This window comes from Apteryx rowi, unplaced genomic scaffold, assembly GCF_003343035.1.
Source record: "Apteryx rowi isolate R43461 unplaced genomic scaffold, aptRow1 scaffold_629, whole genome shotgun sequence".
Classification (NCBI taxonomy): Eukaryota; Metazoa; Chordata; class Aves; order Apterygiformes; family Apterygidae; genus Apteryx; species Apteryx rowi.
In genome coordinates, this window is record NW_020450904.1 from 32,031 (window position 1) to 51,078 (window position 19,048).

The window sequence follows — 19,048 nt, forward strand, 5'->3', positions numbered from 1 at the left end:
GGTGGTATTGCATTCCTCCAAGCCCAGTCTGCCAGAGCTTATCTGTGGCTTATTTTCATTGCTATTGGTTATTGAAAACAAGAATACAGTGTAGGATATGCATTACGTCATGCAACCTTCATCATCCAGGAGCCTAATCGTGGTGTGGGATAATGACCAAGAAACTTTAGGAGGGCAAATGTACATAAGTTATCAGTCAAAACACCCAGTACAGGCTGAATCTCTGGAATTCTCAGTTTTTCATAACCCTCAGGCCACTGGCAACCTGTTTCCAATTACTGCATCACAGTGAGCAGTGTAAAACAGCAAAAAGTAATATGAAAATGTAATGCTCTTAATTGGGGCTCAGAGGAACAAAGCTCAGTGATTTGTTGTGTCTTCCATCTAGTGCAATGCTCCCTGTGCTGTGCTTTCATGAAGAAATGTACAGATTTTTTAATAAAAGTAAATAGTAGATAATGTCTCAGATGGTAATGCTATAAATGGATGTCTGTCCTGGTTTATGACTTGAAATTGAATTTCTTGCAATCTACTCACTGCAATTCATTGCTGTGTAGAAGAGTCTCATGTCTCAGACCCAGCTTGTCTCTAAGTCACTTATTTCCACCGCTAATTTTTAAAGAACAATTCGTTCCTCTAATGCAATTTAAAAAGGGTTTTTGTGTCATCTTTCAGTGCTGTTTAGAGAGAAAGCCAGCTTTGTGCCTGTTTATGCTTGAAATGTTGGGGGAGAAAATTAAGTTTCTTACTGCCTTTGACTTCTGTAGAGTTACATGGCCTGGTACCAGCTCAAGCCCCTGAATATTTCTTGGAGACAGATTAAAATTAGATGTAGAATTCCTGAACTAAATTTTGTTGTAATTTAGAAAACATTACTCATTTGAAATTCATATATGCAGTCTAGCCAGTTGCAAATGTTACTGTAAAATAAGAATTAAATGTTAGGCTAAAGCATTGTAATTAGCTTTAAAATTATAATTATTTTCTTCTTTTTATAACTTTCATGATTTTTTTAAATTTGTTTTCTGGCTATTAAGACTGTGGAGTCTTTTTCATCAACCACGATTCTGAAGTATTTATTTATTTATTTAATTTTTTTCTTAAAGCTGAGATTCTCAGTAACTCACATGACTGCAACAGATATGATGTGGAACAGAACACCAGATGACTGGGGTTTCTGACAAAGGCCACAACAGTTAAATGCATTTGACATTAAGAAAACTCTTGATATGCAAAGGTAGGAGGCACAAAGAAAAATAAGAAGCTTTTTACTACTTTATCTAAGTAGGATTACCAGATCATTTCACAGTCCACAGAGTATTCACTGACTTCCTGAGAAACTACTGAAATGTGTTCATTTACCGTCAGAAACTTTTCAGGACAAAGAAAAAAAAAGTGTATGGAAGCCCGTCCTCAGGACTAAACCTAAAAATTCTCAGGAGCGCTGCTGAAGCATAAGAGTTGGTTTAGGCACATGGTGCTTTTCATGCACTTTCACCAGCAATGGGCTCCTGCCCACTCTTTCCTTGCCTAGACAGGGAATAAGCTTGCAGGAAAATCTTGTGCTGCAGGAACACAGTCCCTACGCAGGAATTAGCAGTATGGTCCAGGGAAGTGCTGCAGTAAACTGTCCTTAACTCCTGGTATTCAGCAGTGAGCTCCTATTTTCTCCTGACAGCTCATTCAATATCTGTTTTGTATCTGGTTTATGTTTTTTTACTTCCACCCAGTGTCAAACTAGATACTGTATATCAAAACCCATTTTTGCCTTTGTTAAGAAATTATGTTGGTTCTGTCCAACAAATTACGCCTGTATCTGCTATAGTTGATCACATCATAGTGGTAACTTCCCAGGGTTCAGCTATGGGACTGATAAAAGAATCAGACTGGAAAATTTTCTTTCTTAAGTTGAAAGACTGAGGATATTCTTAGCAAACAGAAACTGCAGAGAGTTATCAGGGCTCATAATCTGCCACAATGTTGGAATAGGGTTATTTCTTGACGTGTATCTTATGTTAGTTTTGTTCAGTCTTGACTTCTATGTTAGGATGAAAGGTCCTTCATCAGCAAGGTTGGCTGGAGCTGCAGTGTCAGGGCACAGAGGGTCACAGCACATGTAACTTTGTGTGTACCCCACGTGAGGTCACGTAAAATAGATGGGGAGATGGATGTTGTAGCCTCTGTTGTGTCTCTTTCTCCCCCACCCGGCTAAATAGGTGCTTTTATTACTCCCAACCATTTCATTTTAATGAATTTCACTGTTGGAAAGAATTATCTGTTTTATTTTTCTTCTATTTTTGCTTCTTAATTTCACCCTATTCTTCCTTCCAAAGCACCAGTTTCATTCTTTCGAAGTATGTGTAATTTTCCTAAATAGCTATCATATCCTAGTTTAATATATTTTGCATGAAATTCATTGTATTCTTTTAACTTTTAGTATCTTTTATGAACTGCCCCTTTAGTGCTTTCCTCTTTTCCACTTGTTTTGAAAAGCACTAGAAGTCAATGTAGCCTGGTATTAATTTCAGTGGTGTTAAAAAGTTCAGGTATAGAACAAGCCTTAAGTCTTACTGTGACAAAAATAAAAAAGATAAATATTGATATATATATTTTGGGGGGGAGGGGGGAACTCCTCTGGTTTGGGATTCTATATATCACAGTTCTTGTCCTCCAGAGAATAATGTAATATGTGTCTTGTCAGTGGAACTCAATAATAAAAGGTGAGTAAAGATGAAATGGCTCTTGCCGTGATGGGTAATTAAGAGTCTGCAATCTTCCTCTGTGTAGAGAAGAAAAATTATTTGCTATAATTTAAAGGAAAACGCCTGAGGGTTTTTGTGTTTTTGTCTGATTGCTAATACTTGATTAATTCTTGGCTGACAATGCCATGGTCCTAATTTAATAACTGAGTATTATTTCTATGTAAGTTAAAGACAGAAGTTTTCTTCGGCTCAAAGCAAGCAGCCCTGTATTCATGGCCTGTGACTACCTCCAGATCCACTAGTGCCATAAAGGCATTCATCATAAATAGCAGCATGAAAAAAAGCTGAACATTCTTTTTTCTATTAGCTAGTAGATAAAAATGTGAGGGAATGAAAAAGAATACTGTAAATCATGACAATACAAATCATGAGAAGCTACCGGATAATAGTGCAGCCATAGGGACAAGCAGCAGAGTGGGCAGCCAGACTTTACCTGAGGCCAGCCTCCATTCAGGAAGCAGGATCCTGAGCTAGGGAAGTCTGAGCACCGTATGTGGATTTTCTAGGCAACTCTGTACCCACAACACTGTAAAATACTTTTGGCAAAAATACATATTTTCTGCTTGTTAAAAACAGGTTCCTTGTGCCCTCAGTTACCAGCAGAGATAAAGCAAGAATAATATAACCTAGCTGTAGAGCACTCAGCTGGGAGGGGAGAGATTTCTGGTTTCCAAGATTACTTCATATTAGTCCATGATGGTCTAATCTGAAATGCATAAACAGATCTAGGTCATCTTACTGGGGCCTATGTTCCAAATATAAGATCTGGATTTTACCATATGAGCTAAATGTTTCTGATAGTTAGAGTAGATTCTTTAGGTAGATTCTTTGTTCCTGAGTCTGTAATTCAGAACCCAGTATTTTTTTCTTCTGGCTCAACATATGAGTTTAATGCAGGAATTATGGCCAAAGGCTTTCAAGAGCTGGGCAGTCATATGTTATGTGGGAAATCACATTACATAAGAAATGATCACACACAAAGTCTCCACTGCCTCTAAAGTAGATAGTCTAGCCTTAAATAGGTTTAAAGCTGGACTCTTAAACTGTGTAATTCAAATGAACTCAGTGGACCTGCATCATTTTACAGCCGTAAGTGTACCCACCTCGTAGATCTGACTTCCCAGTTATATACAGAAAAGAATTTAGGGGCTCTTGCAATAGAAGGCATGTTTTCTTCATCAAAACTTGTCTTTTTCTCACTCCCTCTTGCCTTTTCCTCTTCTCTTTCCCGGAGACGTAAGGGATTCTGCTTCTGCAAGCAGTGCTTGCACTCCCACAGGGTCTTTTACCAACACCAGCTCTGCACAAAGTGGCTGCAAATTGCTGTCAGAATGGCAGGAGCGGTTGTGCCTGTGTTCAGCTCCCCAGGAAATTAGTGCCTGAATTTCAGGGGAAGGAGAATTGAAATTGTGTGTCGGTGGAGGATCTTCCACTGCTTATGGGGTATGTATGGTGGGGGAAGGGTGTTTTGGCCAGGGACGGGATGGACCAGCGCTATCCTCTGGTGAGTCTGTGACTCATCTCCATCCCACACATAGGAAGGAACTCCGGGAGAAACTGATAGTCCAAAGCGGAAAAAATGGATTACAGCTGTGGATTCCCCTGAAGATCAGCTATTTTGTTTTCGGATTTGCAGGTAGTAGGAACCACTCACTCAGAAACGGAGAATTTGGCAGGATAGGTCTCATACTATTGCATGCTTGGCTGTTAGTATTAGCAAGGATCAAGAAGAAATTTTCCTGAAAAGAGCAAATTGGTGTAGATCCATTTGGATTTTTCATCTTACAGGACCAAAGGGAAGAGTCTGGACCCCATTAGAGAAGATCTTAAATTTCTTGTAAAAAGTACCTTGTGCAATAAGTCCCAGGAAGTGGTATCCAGTGTTGTGTGGCCAAGGATTAGCTGTAAGGAGAGGGAAAACCTGAAAAATAGCTGTAAAACACTAAGTCAAGACTAAGAACCAGTGATGCAAATCCACAAAGGAGGTGTAAAGAGGGTGGGGTCCTCAAACCTTGGAAAAGAGATTTGAAATGTCCTACAGCCCAGATTTAAAAATCTTCTGCTGGAGGATACAGGTGGTTCCCGGTGCCTAGGCTTCAATGCTAAATCAGTACTTGCCAGATTATATGATATATATGTAAATAAAATTGTGACTTGCCATATCAAATTCATGCCAAGAGCTGTCTGTTGTTGTCCTGTAAATATGGTCAGAACTGAAGATATATCTGGCTGATGGAACAGCAGTGCAAAAATTTCCTTCATTTTTGGGCTTCCAATCTTGCTTGTCTAAAAGTCAATGCAATACTGGAAAAGGCTCATGAAATTCCAAGACTGAATGTTTCTTAGTGAGGAAATCTTTCAGCAATTTATTAGTTCATGTGAAAAATGGATTTCCCCTGTGTAACATTAAAACAGCTAACTTTGAAAACCTGCCTAGAAGAGAAATAGCTCTCAAGTATGAAAGTCTTCCAGTAAGCTAAATACGAGTTAAACAAAAATTGATGTGCTGGACAGAGCAACAGGGTCCAGCATGGATTTAAATGTGGAGAATAACAGAAATAGTTTTCATTGTTGCCTCATATAATGTAATAACCAGAAAAGGGTCTAGTTTCTCAGGGTTTGAAACCAACGCCAGGTAAAATAATGAAAGTAAACATTTACATTGCTTGGTTGGTTGCAGGCATTGTGTCCCTGATCTCCTTGGCTGTCCTGTCCTATGAGCGATACAGCACTCTCACCCTGTGCAACAAACGCAGCGCTGACTATCGGAAAGCCTTGCTGGCAGTTGGTGGTTCGTGGATTTACTCCCTGATCTGGACTGTGCCACCTCTTATCAGATGGAGCAATTACGGGATAGAAGGTGCGGGTATCAACTGTTCAGTACGCTGGTCCTCTGAGTCGGCCAAGTCCACATCCTACGTCATCTGTCTCTTCATATTCTGCTTGGTCGTTCCTGTAGTGGTGATGATATACTGCTATGGCTGTCTCCTTTACGCTGTTAGACAGGTAGGCCACTGCATGTTTTCTATAGTGCAGACTGAGTTGAGACAAATGCTGCTTGTCTCCATTACCTAGTAGTGGAGGTACTGATGGTAGAGAGCTAAACAACACACCAAAAACAAATGAAAGACCACAGAAAGCCTGAAGGAAGAGCAGGAAAAAGCGGGGGTGGTGTCTTCACCAAGCTTTCTCATGCTCCTGAAACTCCATTCAGAACAATAAGTTATCGTGCAAATACACACTGACTTTGTGGCATGGAAATGCTGTATTCTAAGCAAACCAGTATATCTGGGTGAAGGTTAAATTAGTAGTAAAACCAACACCACCAACCAACATGTTTACCTGTCTATAAATAAGACACCCATGTTCTCATTTCTTTCTATTTCTAGGTCATAACATCTTAATAATTTCTACTTCTTAATCTGTGGAGACAGAATTCTACATTAATGCAATTCTGCCACAGTTTGCAGAGTCATCCCTGGGATTAGCTTCTCCTTGTAATTCTAGGCCACATTTAAAAGTTTCCTTAAATTGATTAAAATATTACTAAGACACTCCTCTAACTGATTTAAGGTATACTGCAGATATTCCAAAATGAATGTTCAAAAAGACCCTGCCAGGAGATACAGGATTTCAAAGTTTTAGTGCTCTTGAGACAGTAATGAAATGGCTTAGTGATGAATAACGATGAATAGGTGTTCTCTAAAAAGTGATTCTTTAAAATGTTCAGATGAATTAACTAAGGTGTTAAATGAGGGGGAAAAAGAAAAAAAAAAGTCAGTAAATCCCAGAGGAGAGGCTCTCATTCAGAATTAAAGTAGAGTAGTTCACTTCTGATTAGTCATAAAGAGTTAAGGTCAAGCCTTTTCCATAATTTGTCAAAACTTTCTGAACACTCGAAGCCTGAGTGAGAAATCTTTTCCTGGTGGAGTGCTAGGCAGGCCAGTAAAATGCCTTTGATGAATCATACATTAATACTTATCTTAATGCTGTGAAATAGTAATATGGAAAAAATTTCCCTTGACTGTAAACCAAGTGAAGTTGCAGACCATCTCTGGTCCCTGGGCAGCAATATCACTTACCATTGCCTTAAAGAAAGAAGTAGGATCCTGGAGCATATATGGCTAATAATGTGCATAAACTACAATTTTCTTGTTCTTTTTTCTCTTCTTTCCCTTAGTCTTCACTGCCAACAGTCATGACGACAACATACAAATACTTATGTGAATAAAATGTCTGTAGCATGTACTTTATTTTGTAGTTGTAAATGTAGACTTGTGTTATTTCAATCACCTTTTCTGAAATTTAATTTTATTAAAAGTAGTAATCTCACAGATCTGCCTGATGGGTCTCAAGAAGGTGTGGTAAAAATACTGAGGGAACAAAGTATCAGTGAAAAGATATATGCAATCTCTAGCCATTTTGTATTTAGACATGAGGAGGTCCCTTATTTGTGGTTACTAGGTTTATTGATTAATTGGCTATATAAAGAAAAAAAAGGAGAAGGAATAGTATTTTTCACAACCCTGTCTCCTCCTCCTTCCAAGTGCTTTACAGAGTGATCAAGAGGTCTCTTGGACACTGAGGTTAGGGATCCCTGAGAAATACTGTAAATGGTGGGAGTGAAAAAGAATCAAACTTGGATCTTGCATAATCTGTTGGAAGGGCAGGTCTTAGGGAACTAAGGTTTATTAAATACAAAGGAACTCCAGTGAGGATCATATTGTATCTCTTCACTAAGGTTGTACAGATGCAGGGCCATAACAGCAGCCTGAGCATTGATGAAGTCTTGAATAGCTAAATCTTTAATTTTTGCACAAAACATTTAACGTTTTCTTGGTGTTTCCAGAAGATTTCTGTGATAAGTTATATTTCAGCAATAAGAATCTTAATAAGAAAACTCAGCATCATACCACAATCCTGAAATCTGGCATGTCCTAAATTTGCTGTGATATATATCTAAATTTCCAAAGATTATATCGTTACACAATCACTTCAATACAACTTCATCTTCAGTTTGAGCTCCCCTAACTCTTCTGTAATAAACAGGGTGGATTGTGAAATGCTAAAGCAGATTGTATTTCAAACTGGAAGAAGAGATGAGCAATGGGCAAATAAAAATATAATAATTCTTACAAACCTACAGAGATTAGATAGAGTAATACAAAAAAGTTAGAGAGGTTACCACATACATTGTAATGTTGTTACTACTGAGCAAAAAATCATTAGCTTGCAAAAAGATTATATTCTTGTCTCATAGATTAAGAAGAGAGTCTTTCTGTGACCCTATTTGTAGTATATTAGAAGAAACGTGAGAACATTGCAAACCTAATAAGCACGTTATCCCAGCTTCAGCTGCTATGTAAATTTTCTAAAATATGCATTTCTTATGTTTGCAAGATATATAGGAGATTGTATATTACAGTATTGTAGCATTAATGGTTTGCACCTTGAGATCAAGAGTGTGGGAGTTATGCCATTACTAGTACTGCAATGTAAATTAATTGAGGTAGAAGAAATGTCTTAATAGGTTTGGGCCAGTTAATGCAAGAATTGGCATGGTGCCTGCATTTTCTCTTTGCAGGAACTGTAATTATAGGTCTGCTTTTCTCTTTTTTTCTTCTCTAAATTTAGTCAGGCACTGTAGCATTCTGTCACTCTAGGCATTAATAGCTCCTATGAAATCATCTACAATCCATGTAGTGGTAAAAGGCACAAGGATTTCAGTAATACAGACTATAAAAGATCTTTTTTCTGAAGGAATTTTGAAGGAATTACAAGTCAATAGCACCCCTGTATGAATAATGTTAACAACAATGCCATTATACAGTATTACAACATGATTACACTGTTATCTCAGAGTTCTTGACATTTATCAAGTTTGAAGACCCTTAGGAATTGCTCGAGCATTTTCTTTTAAAATATGTGGGTTTTTTGTTTTTTGTTTCTTTTTCAAGAGAGAGTCTTTATCTGGACGACTGAGTCTGGTTCTGCAGATGGTCTTTGCTGCCATCCTTGTGTGACGTGCTTGGAGGAGTCAAGCTCAGTCCAGCCCAAGAGATGGGGCTGGATGCACAAGTCATGGCCCTGGGAAATGCTAGAGTGGATGAGCTCTGGACAGTAAGAGCATTTTGGAGATACTAAGCAAAGTAATGTTCAAAATGGAGAGCCAATGGAAAAAACTATGGTTTCATAAGCTTTTAGGGATCTTGGCAGTGCATCAGATTTTAAGACATACAGAAACACAAATATTTTATTAGACTTTTTTCTTCTGAGTCCATATTTTTACTCATGCTAATCTTGTATACAGATTTTATGAGGCCTGTTGATCCACTGCTGCAGATGTTGAAATTCAGTTTCTTCTTTAAGTTCTTTCTTAGATGCAACGGATCTGATTCCTGTAAGAAGAACGGGACAAGATTTTCTACCTCACAAAATGTTATTCATATATAACATGTGCATTCATGTGCATTCTAGAGAAGAGGAGGAAGAAACTGAGAATAGCTTATTTCTCATTACAATCAGATTCTTTTTAGTTTTTGACTTAAGATAGTTCTCTGACTCCACCAATGTGTTCCCCCTGGAAAAATGTTCTTTATAAACTCAGTGTCAGTTGTTTACAGTTTGAAAAGTGGGTTCCCATATGTGCAATTACAGAGATTAGCATTGCGATCACTGTAGCAGAGAAGGCACAATATGATTAAAATCCTCCACTGAGGGACCCAGAGAACTCATATGAACCTAATGAAAATTAGTAAAACATTTGAAAGAGATCTCTTCAGTCTGCATTATCTCCCACTTGCATACAAAAATCCTGCCCAAGGACAAGAACATTGTTCCAAGAAAAGTTTTCAGGCTGGTTTTGTGGAAAGTCTCATCTTGGCTCTTCTCGTTGCAAGTGTCTTTTATCAAAACTTATGCCTGAGCAAAGCTCAAAAGCTCTTTATGGAACGTAACTAGGACATTGAAAACAATAAGAAGGATTGTGAACAGAGTACAAAGACTTAAATCAAATACAGTGTAGCACACATCTGAGTATGCAATTCTTGCCCAGTGCAAGAGACTGTGTGCTGAAGTGAGCAAAGGGCCAGTGGTGACACTGACTCCTTTTAGAGATGAATGAAACAAGGCCATCTACTGCAATTTTCGAATTGGTTTCACCTTATCTTCAAAAATCAAGGCTCTACTTTGTTTTTGAGGCACATTAGATCTTTTTTTGCCCCTTTTCACAGAGAAGCTATAACCTCTAGTAAAGATAGGGTTCTAGAGTAGATGGACTTGTGACCTGACCTGGTATTGCTACTTTTGTGTGGGGGATTTTTTCTTTTTTCTTGGTAACAGCAAGGAAAAAGTAGATAAGAAAAATAGTTATTACATTCTTTCATGCCATTACCCCATTTCTACTCTGAATTTTTCCACAAAAGGAAAAGTTGAAATTATACCATGTGAAACTTTTTGACCAAAAAAATATGAAAAAAAAGAAGAAAATATTGAGTATCCCACTTGAGTGAGAAGCTAGCCTTAACAATATGCCTTGTCCTCCACTCTGTGATGTGTGTTCTAATACTTAGTTCCTCAGAAACTGCTAATTTAACCAGTGACCAAAAGGAGGGTTCAGGGTCTCCTAATACAGCAACTCTTTATGTTTCTTCTGAAAAGTGCCTCTTGATTTCTAACTTCCAAGCGTCTTAGGAGAACAAGATCATCTTTTATTATCCCATCGCCTGACCTTTCACGATGTTGTCACCTTGTAATGAAACAGGGAGGGTCAGATTATGCTCTACAAAGCTGCCGTGTCCTATGTTTCTTACTCCTCTTCCAGACATTAAATTGCTAAATTTATTGGAAAAAAAGTACTTATGTGTCTTATTTGACTAAGGAATAAAGCCCCAGAATGAAATTGTGACTCAATTCTAAACATAAAAACTCATGTTGAATTCCATGGGGTGAGGTTTCAACTTTGCTGTATTTTTTTTAAATCATCCAATATAAATAACAGTGATGGTTTTGAAATTTCCTATGCCCACAAAGAATGTTAGAGAGAAAAGGAAAGAAGAGATGTAGACTTTTATGACTTCTGACTCCTTAACCCTATTTTATGTCTGTATTATTTGGAACAGTTAAAAATATCTGTAAAAGAAATTATTGCATCATTGTTCTTTCAAGCAGTCAGGAAAGGATTATAAAGTGGAAAGATCACTCCTGCGAATGTTTCCAGTTCTCAAGCTCATTTGGAAATGATTGTTTTTAGGAAGACAACGCATTAGGACAATGTTCAGTGATTTAAACTGAAATGAAATTATTTTCAGATAATGCAAGGAGTAGAATGGAAAAGTAACAATTGTTCCATCATTCCTTCACATGCTTCATATGTCTATTTATAGGGAAACTTGATTTTCTGAAGCTTTATCATAAACCGATGGCACTGAAGTGATGACTTACCTTGGGAAAGCTAGTGATGACTTATCTTGAGGAAAACTAATAAGGCAGTTATGCACCATTAATTCTCTCTTCTAAAAGTTCCAACTAAAAACATCTTTGTAGTCATAGGCCTTATTTTAGAAGCAAAGCTAGAAATCTTTAATTTAATGAAATTTAATTTAATGATTTAATGAAAGAGGAAGTCCTAAGAAATCTAATTCAGGTAAAGATGATGTAGACTTGGTTACGTGGTTCCTACAGATCATCTTTTTCAAATGTGATTGTCTACATTTGGGGTTTGACTTAATTTAAAATGTGTTTGACCCTAACTGCATCTATGCTCAGACATCTATATTCATTAGACAGCCATATCCGCTTATATGGCAGATATGTAATGACTGTAATTTCATAATTGTTATTTCTTTCCTTTGGGTCCTCCTGTATACATTCTCTCCAAGCTTCTGATGGTATAGAGGAAGAATGATAAATAACTTTGCCTTTCCTTTTTAAAACTTGCTGTAAAGATATCACAATTACATATAAATTAGCAAGCCTAAAGAGATTCAATTTTCATATGAATGGATGGATTGTTTCTGTCACATCATCATGAGGTTATGGGAACTTAATTGAAATATGCTTCATATAGAGCTGAGAGAGCTGGAATAAATCTCAGCATAATGAATGAAAGGGGTCTGCTGGATTTTCGAATGTGATAAAAGTAATGTAATCATCTAGTTTATAGCCACCATTATCAAGAAAATCATCAAAATCAGAATTTCTGAACTTCCTGCACAGCCTTCAGCTGGCATATGGCAGTCAATATTCAACATCCCCTTGCTGAGCAGTTGCTTGAGCTTTGCCAAATTCTGCATTGTAAGCCATTGTATAGCTTAAACACAAAGCTGGTAACAGGCCACTTTTTGATTCTATGATAACAACACTTAGAACTTGTCTTTTTTGTCAGGTTTGGGATTTTTGGTACTAAGAATGAGCTTTAAATTATGAGCGCAATTGAAATATGATTCTCTCTGAATTTCTTGATCATTTCTCAAGTGGAAAAGCGAAGCATCTGGCATGACTTTTTTATTTAATATTTTTCTTTCCAAGAAGAGGAGCCCTGAAATCCATTGAGCTACATGTAGTATGTATCAGTGTTCAGTTCTCTGAAGATCTAGTTATTCTCAAGTCTTCTTGGCTTCTACCATGATGAAGCTTCTCAAAAGCCTGGAGTTGAGGTCATGTCTCAGACAACTATTTTGAAAATTGTTAAGAAAAAAGTCATGGAAATTCTTGGAGTACAAAAAAAAAAAAAGAGAGACCAAAAAATCATTACTATTGCCATTTCTCCTAGAGAAAATTAATATTATTGTGTTGAATATTTAGAATCAGGTCACAATCTGTAAGTGGCCTTAGAGGAATGTAAACTTCTTAGCATATCAGCTTCTTTTCTTATTTAAAAATATTCTGACTGATAGCTTCTACAACAACTTTTGTTTTTCACAGGCCCTGAGTCTCATTGCTTCCTTCATCTCTTTTATCCTGATGCTATTTTTTACACACACAGATTTCCTCCTTTCTTCTTTCAGCGAAGACGTTTCCGTAATTATTTTCCTTTGGCAGTTTATAAATGTTCTGCATACACATGGGTTTTGCAATGCTTTGTAAAGTTGATACTACTATTCTCACTCTACAGAAGTAAAGCATCTAATATTGAGAAGTTAACTGTGAGAGTTCAAGGCACTTTAGGCATCTATCTAGTCTAAGTTTTTTGTTTGCATTCCCTCTGAGGTCGATACAGAAAGACAGGCACCTCCAAGGAGGTCATTTATTTAATCTCAAAATAGACAACTTTTGTCAAACAAAAGCATGTAAGATGAATCTCACTAGTAGTAAACTGTATTACAGTTGATATCCCCTTTGAGCTTGAAAAGTGGATACACTATATCAATCATTTCTTAATAAAAAAGTACCTGTTTTCAGTGATTTTCAAAACAACAGTACAGTATTTAAATATTTATGCCATTATGGTATTGTTATCCTATGCCAGCACATAATAAAAAATACAAATGTAACAATAACTTTTGAAATAAGATCTGTAGCATTCTGAAACTGAATTTTGGAATTTATTTCATGAGGACTTAAAAAATACTTGTTTTTACTTTCATTAACAGCAATTTTCAGATGTCAGAATTCCAAATTTCAAACAGCTCTATCCTTACATTTCTGTTCAAGGATATTTCAGTGAAGCAAACATTGATTATTCCTGTTAGCTGGTTCTTTTTCTATAATCAGCTTGCTAGCATATAAAGTTGTTTTGATTACCTCAGAGGAAGATTTATCGGCATGGTTAATTTTAAAGGACTGACTTATTTTTGTATTCTTTCTTAAATGTTAGGATTTTCCCAGAAGGTGAGTAGATTGTAATATAGCTATCGTGAGCATAATATAGCTAGTATGAGCATGAGTATATCACAAGCATGTAATATAGTTAGTATGAGCATTGATTTTTAGGATTCACTGCTTCAACTGTAAAAATGTTTTCAGTTTTGTGCACCGCATTAATAGCACTTTTTGTGGAAGGAGTCTGCCTCATGGGCACAAAATCCAGGGTTTTCTATAGCAGCTGAGAAGAGTGCAAAATCCTGAGAAATAAAGAAAATGGCTAACATTTTTTTCTCTGTGTATAGCTGCAAGGCACATAAGTTCAGCATCTCAGTTGTTAAGGGAAAAGAAGATAAGGTGAGTCCATTCAACATGAAATACCTTCTAAGGTGTTTAGAGACTTGCTGTCAGGTCTTGTATACACACATGTCTAGCTCCTGGATGATGGAAATGTTCACTCAGGGATGTTCTCTGTATTTCTAATTAAAAAGCGTAGACTGACTGTTGAAGCATGCCTGACCAGGTTACTCTTCATTTTTTGAGGTCAGAGCATGTTGGAAAGGAAACAAGAATGGGAAAGGACTATGATCTTGTTTCCCCTGTGCTTACGTAGGTGTAAATCATTAGTTTATTGTTTGTATTTAGTGGAGAAGTAGCAATGCAAGGTTAGCATAAATCAGGTGCTATACAAATTCATTGTAAATCAAACTAACGGCTCGGCAGAAAATAGAATTTCATTGGGTTTGCCATTTTTCATTCTTTAATTAAACTTGTGAGGAAAAAAGCTTGTCACAAGCTTCAATAACAAACTAATAGAAATTTAAGATCTGATGCTTTAATCTTTGGATGCATTATCTCCGTAAAGAATAGGCTGAGGTCTGACAGGTCTTTCAGTTAAGAGCAGATGGTGTACACCAATACCAAGCACTCACATTGTCTCATTTCAGGAGATTGTTTTGTAAAGATTTTTCATGATAGGTAAAAGCATAACTTTTTTTTAAATCACTAGATATAAAAATTGGAAAGGTTAAATTTACAGAAAAGTGTTCTGTGCAGTAGAGAATTTTTTTTTTTTTGTTTACTTACATCTCAGCACTAAGAATTGAGCTGCAGTTATTCACTCTCCTGTAGTTTGACTCCACTTAAGAGACTAAGTTGTGACCTTAGGCAGGGTCCCTGGCAACCAGACTTTGAGCAAAACACATTATCCTGCAGGTAGCACTATAGAGGTGTTTCCCTGGCAGAAACGCTTGCAAGGGCCTATCTGCAATGTAGACATAGAATGACTTCTTCCACCCTTATTCTCCAGGTTAGTCCTGTGTTACTTGTACCTGCAGACAGGATTTAGCCGTGGACTTTTGACTTTTGTAGTAACTATTACCATTCATTGGTACCTTGTATTTGCCCTCCTTCCAGTGTTTGGGAAATCCTGAAACTTCAAGGTTCAGTGCCCAAAGACAATATTCATTCACATAGATGAAAATAATTTTGCCTGCAAACTTAATCATGCAGTAAAGAACAATGGAATAGAGATACGACACACAAATCCACATGCCACAGAGATGAAATGTATGCAAAAGATGATTATGTGATTACACAATGAAAATCAAAAACATGTAAAAGAAGGATGAATGCATAAAATCAAGAATAAACATCATTTCAAAGAAACATTAGTAGGGAAATGATCTGTGAGGTAGGGTTTTTTGCCTAGCTCACTTCTCCAAGTTGCACATTTGCAGAGGTGAACCTCTGCATAAATACAGGTTCAAGGTGCCAGAGGAAAGGAACTGCCAGGCTTTTACTATCTCAGTCAATAATATAAAATTATTAACCTATGTAAAGTTATGAAATGGATCATATCATTTTACCACAGTCAAGGTAAAAATTACATTTTTAGCTACTCAACACTCAAGCTGTTTCATCCACAAAAAAAGTGAGAAATACCAGGTCATTTCTGTCTAGCGTCTCCAGTATTTTCTGATCCTATAGCTCAAATTAACCTAATTAAAGATAAGATGACCTCCTCTGGACCTTCTAGAGTGTCCCTGTGGCTCTCAAATACAGTAGCTAATATTTTCCTTCTTTCCCCAACTGAAAGTGTCTGAAATGATGTGAGGGCTGCATTCCAGGTTACTAGAGTGGTGAGTTTTTATAGCATGAAGCTGAGGATTGCTATGGTGTGCCCTGATCTATAGCAGAGATGTTTGTGAGCACAGGTCTGCAGGTACAGTGTCCGAAGGTGATGGAAAAAGCTGGCTGCGCCTGGTGCAGCCTTGACCATACCCCCTACAGCAGATTACCTCTGATACTTTCTGTCTTTAAAATAGTGGCTGAGGGCATCATCATAAAGAGTTCTAGGGCAAAACTGTGCTGGGGAGCCAAGCATGCTAACAGGTAGGCAGGCTGGATGATCAGGGGTTGAGAGAGTGATCTCACTTCGTAGACATAAACATAGCTATTCATGCTTTTAAAAATATGTGCCTGGTCCATGTCTTTCTTTTCCAGAGAGGTTTGATTTTAATTCAGTTTTAAGAAAACTGGAATTTTCTTGTCTTCCCTAAAGGCAGCTTCTTGTATGAAAAAGTTCTGTGTGTGCACATGAATTTCTAAATTTCTGGCTTTTTTTCCTTAACTTCAGACAATTGTGAAAACTATTTTAAATAGAGCTGGTTGGGAAATAGACTTTCTGGTCTCCTCCCAGCTTGAGATTTTTGGTGGAGAGATTTCTTGTCTTGAATAAGGAGAAAAAATCTAAACCATTTTATTTTTCACAGCTTAGGAAACCAGCAGTATTTTATTTTTCACATAATCCTCCACTAGACATTTAGATGTTATAAAATAAAATAGTCTTTCTTGACCCTGAAACCACTCAAGGTCTTGGTGCCCTGTGACAGCAGTTGCTTAGCCAACATGACATGGCACAAGAAAGCCTGGAAATTCTTGGAGCTGATGAGCTAGAATACTTGTTAATTCCAGGATCCTGAATACAATAGTTCCATGAGGTAACTGGGAACCAAAAGACCAGGCATTTTACATCTCTGGCAGGTAAATTGTCAAGGAGCGAGAGAGAAACCTAGGAAAATTTCTTGGGTTTCACCAGAAATGTCTCAAATTTGCATGTTCCCACAGAATATTTTCACTTTTGTGAATGAGTTTCCCAGAGCAGAAATGTCGCACTAGAATAATTCTGATTTGAATCTTACCTGATCTGTAATCTGTCTCTTTGCAAATTAAACTCCTGTATTTCACTGTTGCAGTGCTGCTTGCTTATAAAATACCAAGAGGGTTTCTGTGGTTTTAACTAAACACATTTCCACTTTCTTCATCTTCACCACCCTGTTCAGTATGCATGATGTGATATGGTAATAGATGTGCAGCTTTCACATTTACATAGTGGTTCATTGCCCTTCAGATTTTACAAGGGCAAAAGTGCAAATACTAGTATTTAGCTTGCTGAGCCTCATCAGTATGGTGAAGAAATGTTGGAACGTCACACTAATTTTCACATGGTCTAATTATACACTCCATCTCTTTCATACAGTCAGTCCAGATCAGCATTATTACAGGGATTTTTTTTTGTTAGTAATTTTTTTCCTCTGTTACTAAAGTAATCAGCCAGGACTTTTTATGGAATTTTTTCCCTTTACTAAATTATTGTTGCTTTATCTGGGAAACCTCTTTTTAGAGACAGCATTTCAGAAAAGTCTGACTTCTTGCAGCTGAGCTGAAAAAGATAAAGAGATGACTAGACTATTTGGACCCGTCTCACAGTGAGTCAGTGGAAATTAGCTTCTGTGTTCCAGTAGATTAAAACTGGGGTCATACTTCAATTTACTAGTATCTTAATAGGCAGCTTGGCTTTACACGTTTGAGTGGCCCTGATGATAAAGTGAGGCCACTGTCACAAGTCACAAAAGATGGCAGAAATAGGTCCAATAAGATTTTAAACACACAGACTTCTACTTTAGGCTGCATTTCATTCATCTGTATCAAAGAAAACAGATTGGCAACAACCAAAGTGCTTTTAATTAGGCAACAGTCTAAACTTGGATAGAGTATAATCCTACTGTATTCATTATGCAGTCTAACTCAGCTGGATTAAACACAAATTTAAGGTCAAACTCTGATGCTTCAACAGAAAGTTCACAACTTTTTGCTAGGATACCAACTGTATGAACTGTTTGGGGCACAGAGGAAGGGGTTGTTAGAGTATAACTGGGGCAGTCATCTGGCTGAACATAAATCTTTTTTTATGAATGTGGCAGGGTGGGAAGGAAATGTGAAGGTGGGAAAGAAAGGCTGGAGTGAGAGGATGGGAGTGGTACCACTGCCTTGACAGCAGTTGGGGTTCGGGGTATATCTCACGTCGGTCACAGAGCCGCAGCTGGGTAGGTCTAGGAGCTAACACCCTGCACTCCGCCTGAGTGCCGCCTCGGTTGGAGTGAAAACAGTCTGTGCAAAATAGAGTAGAGTAGAGGCTTTTACAGCATTTTTAATTAAGTTCTAGCATATGGCTCTTCAAAACATCTGGTCCTGCTGGAAGAATATGGATACTGTTCAGGCAATTTCCAGTTTGCATCTGACACTTTAATTTTAAAGGAAGCCTCCTTCACTGAAAGAGCATTTGTTTTGAACCTTCCTAGGAGAAACGATGTGGATCTATCAGACCACGGAGAGAGCGTTACATCTCTTATTATCAGGCAAATGATTCATTTGAACTTCACTTTGTAATTAATGAAGTTTTCAGGTGAGCTCTTGAACTGCTTAATTACAGAGATCTTCAAAATAGCAGGAATACTTATGCAGTAAATCAGTACCCCTCTGGACAGGCGAAGGCTAGGAAGGAAAAGATATAAGTAGCTAGTGTTTCCTTCAGAGAAATCTACATAAAGTATATTACTGTATTTCTCAAGTTATTTTTGAGAAGATAGCACTTAATCCATTGACTTCCTTAAGTTTTCTATTCCATACAGTTTTCATTATAACAACCATTGCCCTGTATGTGGCCTCGATTCATTCTTCTTCTTTTATTACAAGATACGTAAAGAATGAACGTTCAGTCTTACTTTTTAAGATTTCTGGATCTGAGGCTTCACTTTTCTGTTAGATAAGCATCTTCTTGCCATGGTTATTCTTTTAAAAAGCCGACACTACATGCATCTTAAAACAATGAACAACTGTCTCTGGATTGAGGTAGGGTGATCTTAGCTTACCATGAATGGGTAACTGTTTGGCTTTTGATAGCACAAGTGACATCTGCTAAGCAGTTAGATTAATCACAGCTGAGTATGTGATAGGGCTGCCTTTAGGATATATTCCACACCTTCTGTTGTACTTAAGAGTGGTAATCTAAATTCGAATGGGAGATCTGTCAACTAAACAGCTTCTTAGATAATAAAAAGCATGTAAGGTGTTTAATAAGAGGATCTTGGTAATATCAGACAGTTTTGTTTCTAGTCACGTAAAAGGGAGACGAGGCACAA

General features: G+C 37.4%; 1 protein-coding gene across 1 annotated transcript in view; it reads left to right on the top strand.

Moving 5' to 3' along the window:
• The window catches only part of LOC112974826 (pinopsin-like), a 91,015-nt gene that overhangs the window by 24,809 nt on the left and 47,158 nt on the right, over positions 1–19,048 (top strand). The window contains exon 4 of the mRNA XM_026084189.1: positions 5,443–5,768. Coding sequence (XP_025939974.1) covers positions 5,443–5,768 — 326 coding nt within the window. The remainder of the gene's footprint in view (positions 1–5,442; positions 5,769–19,048) is intronic.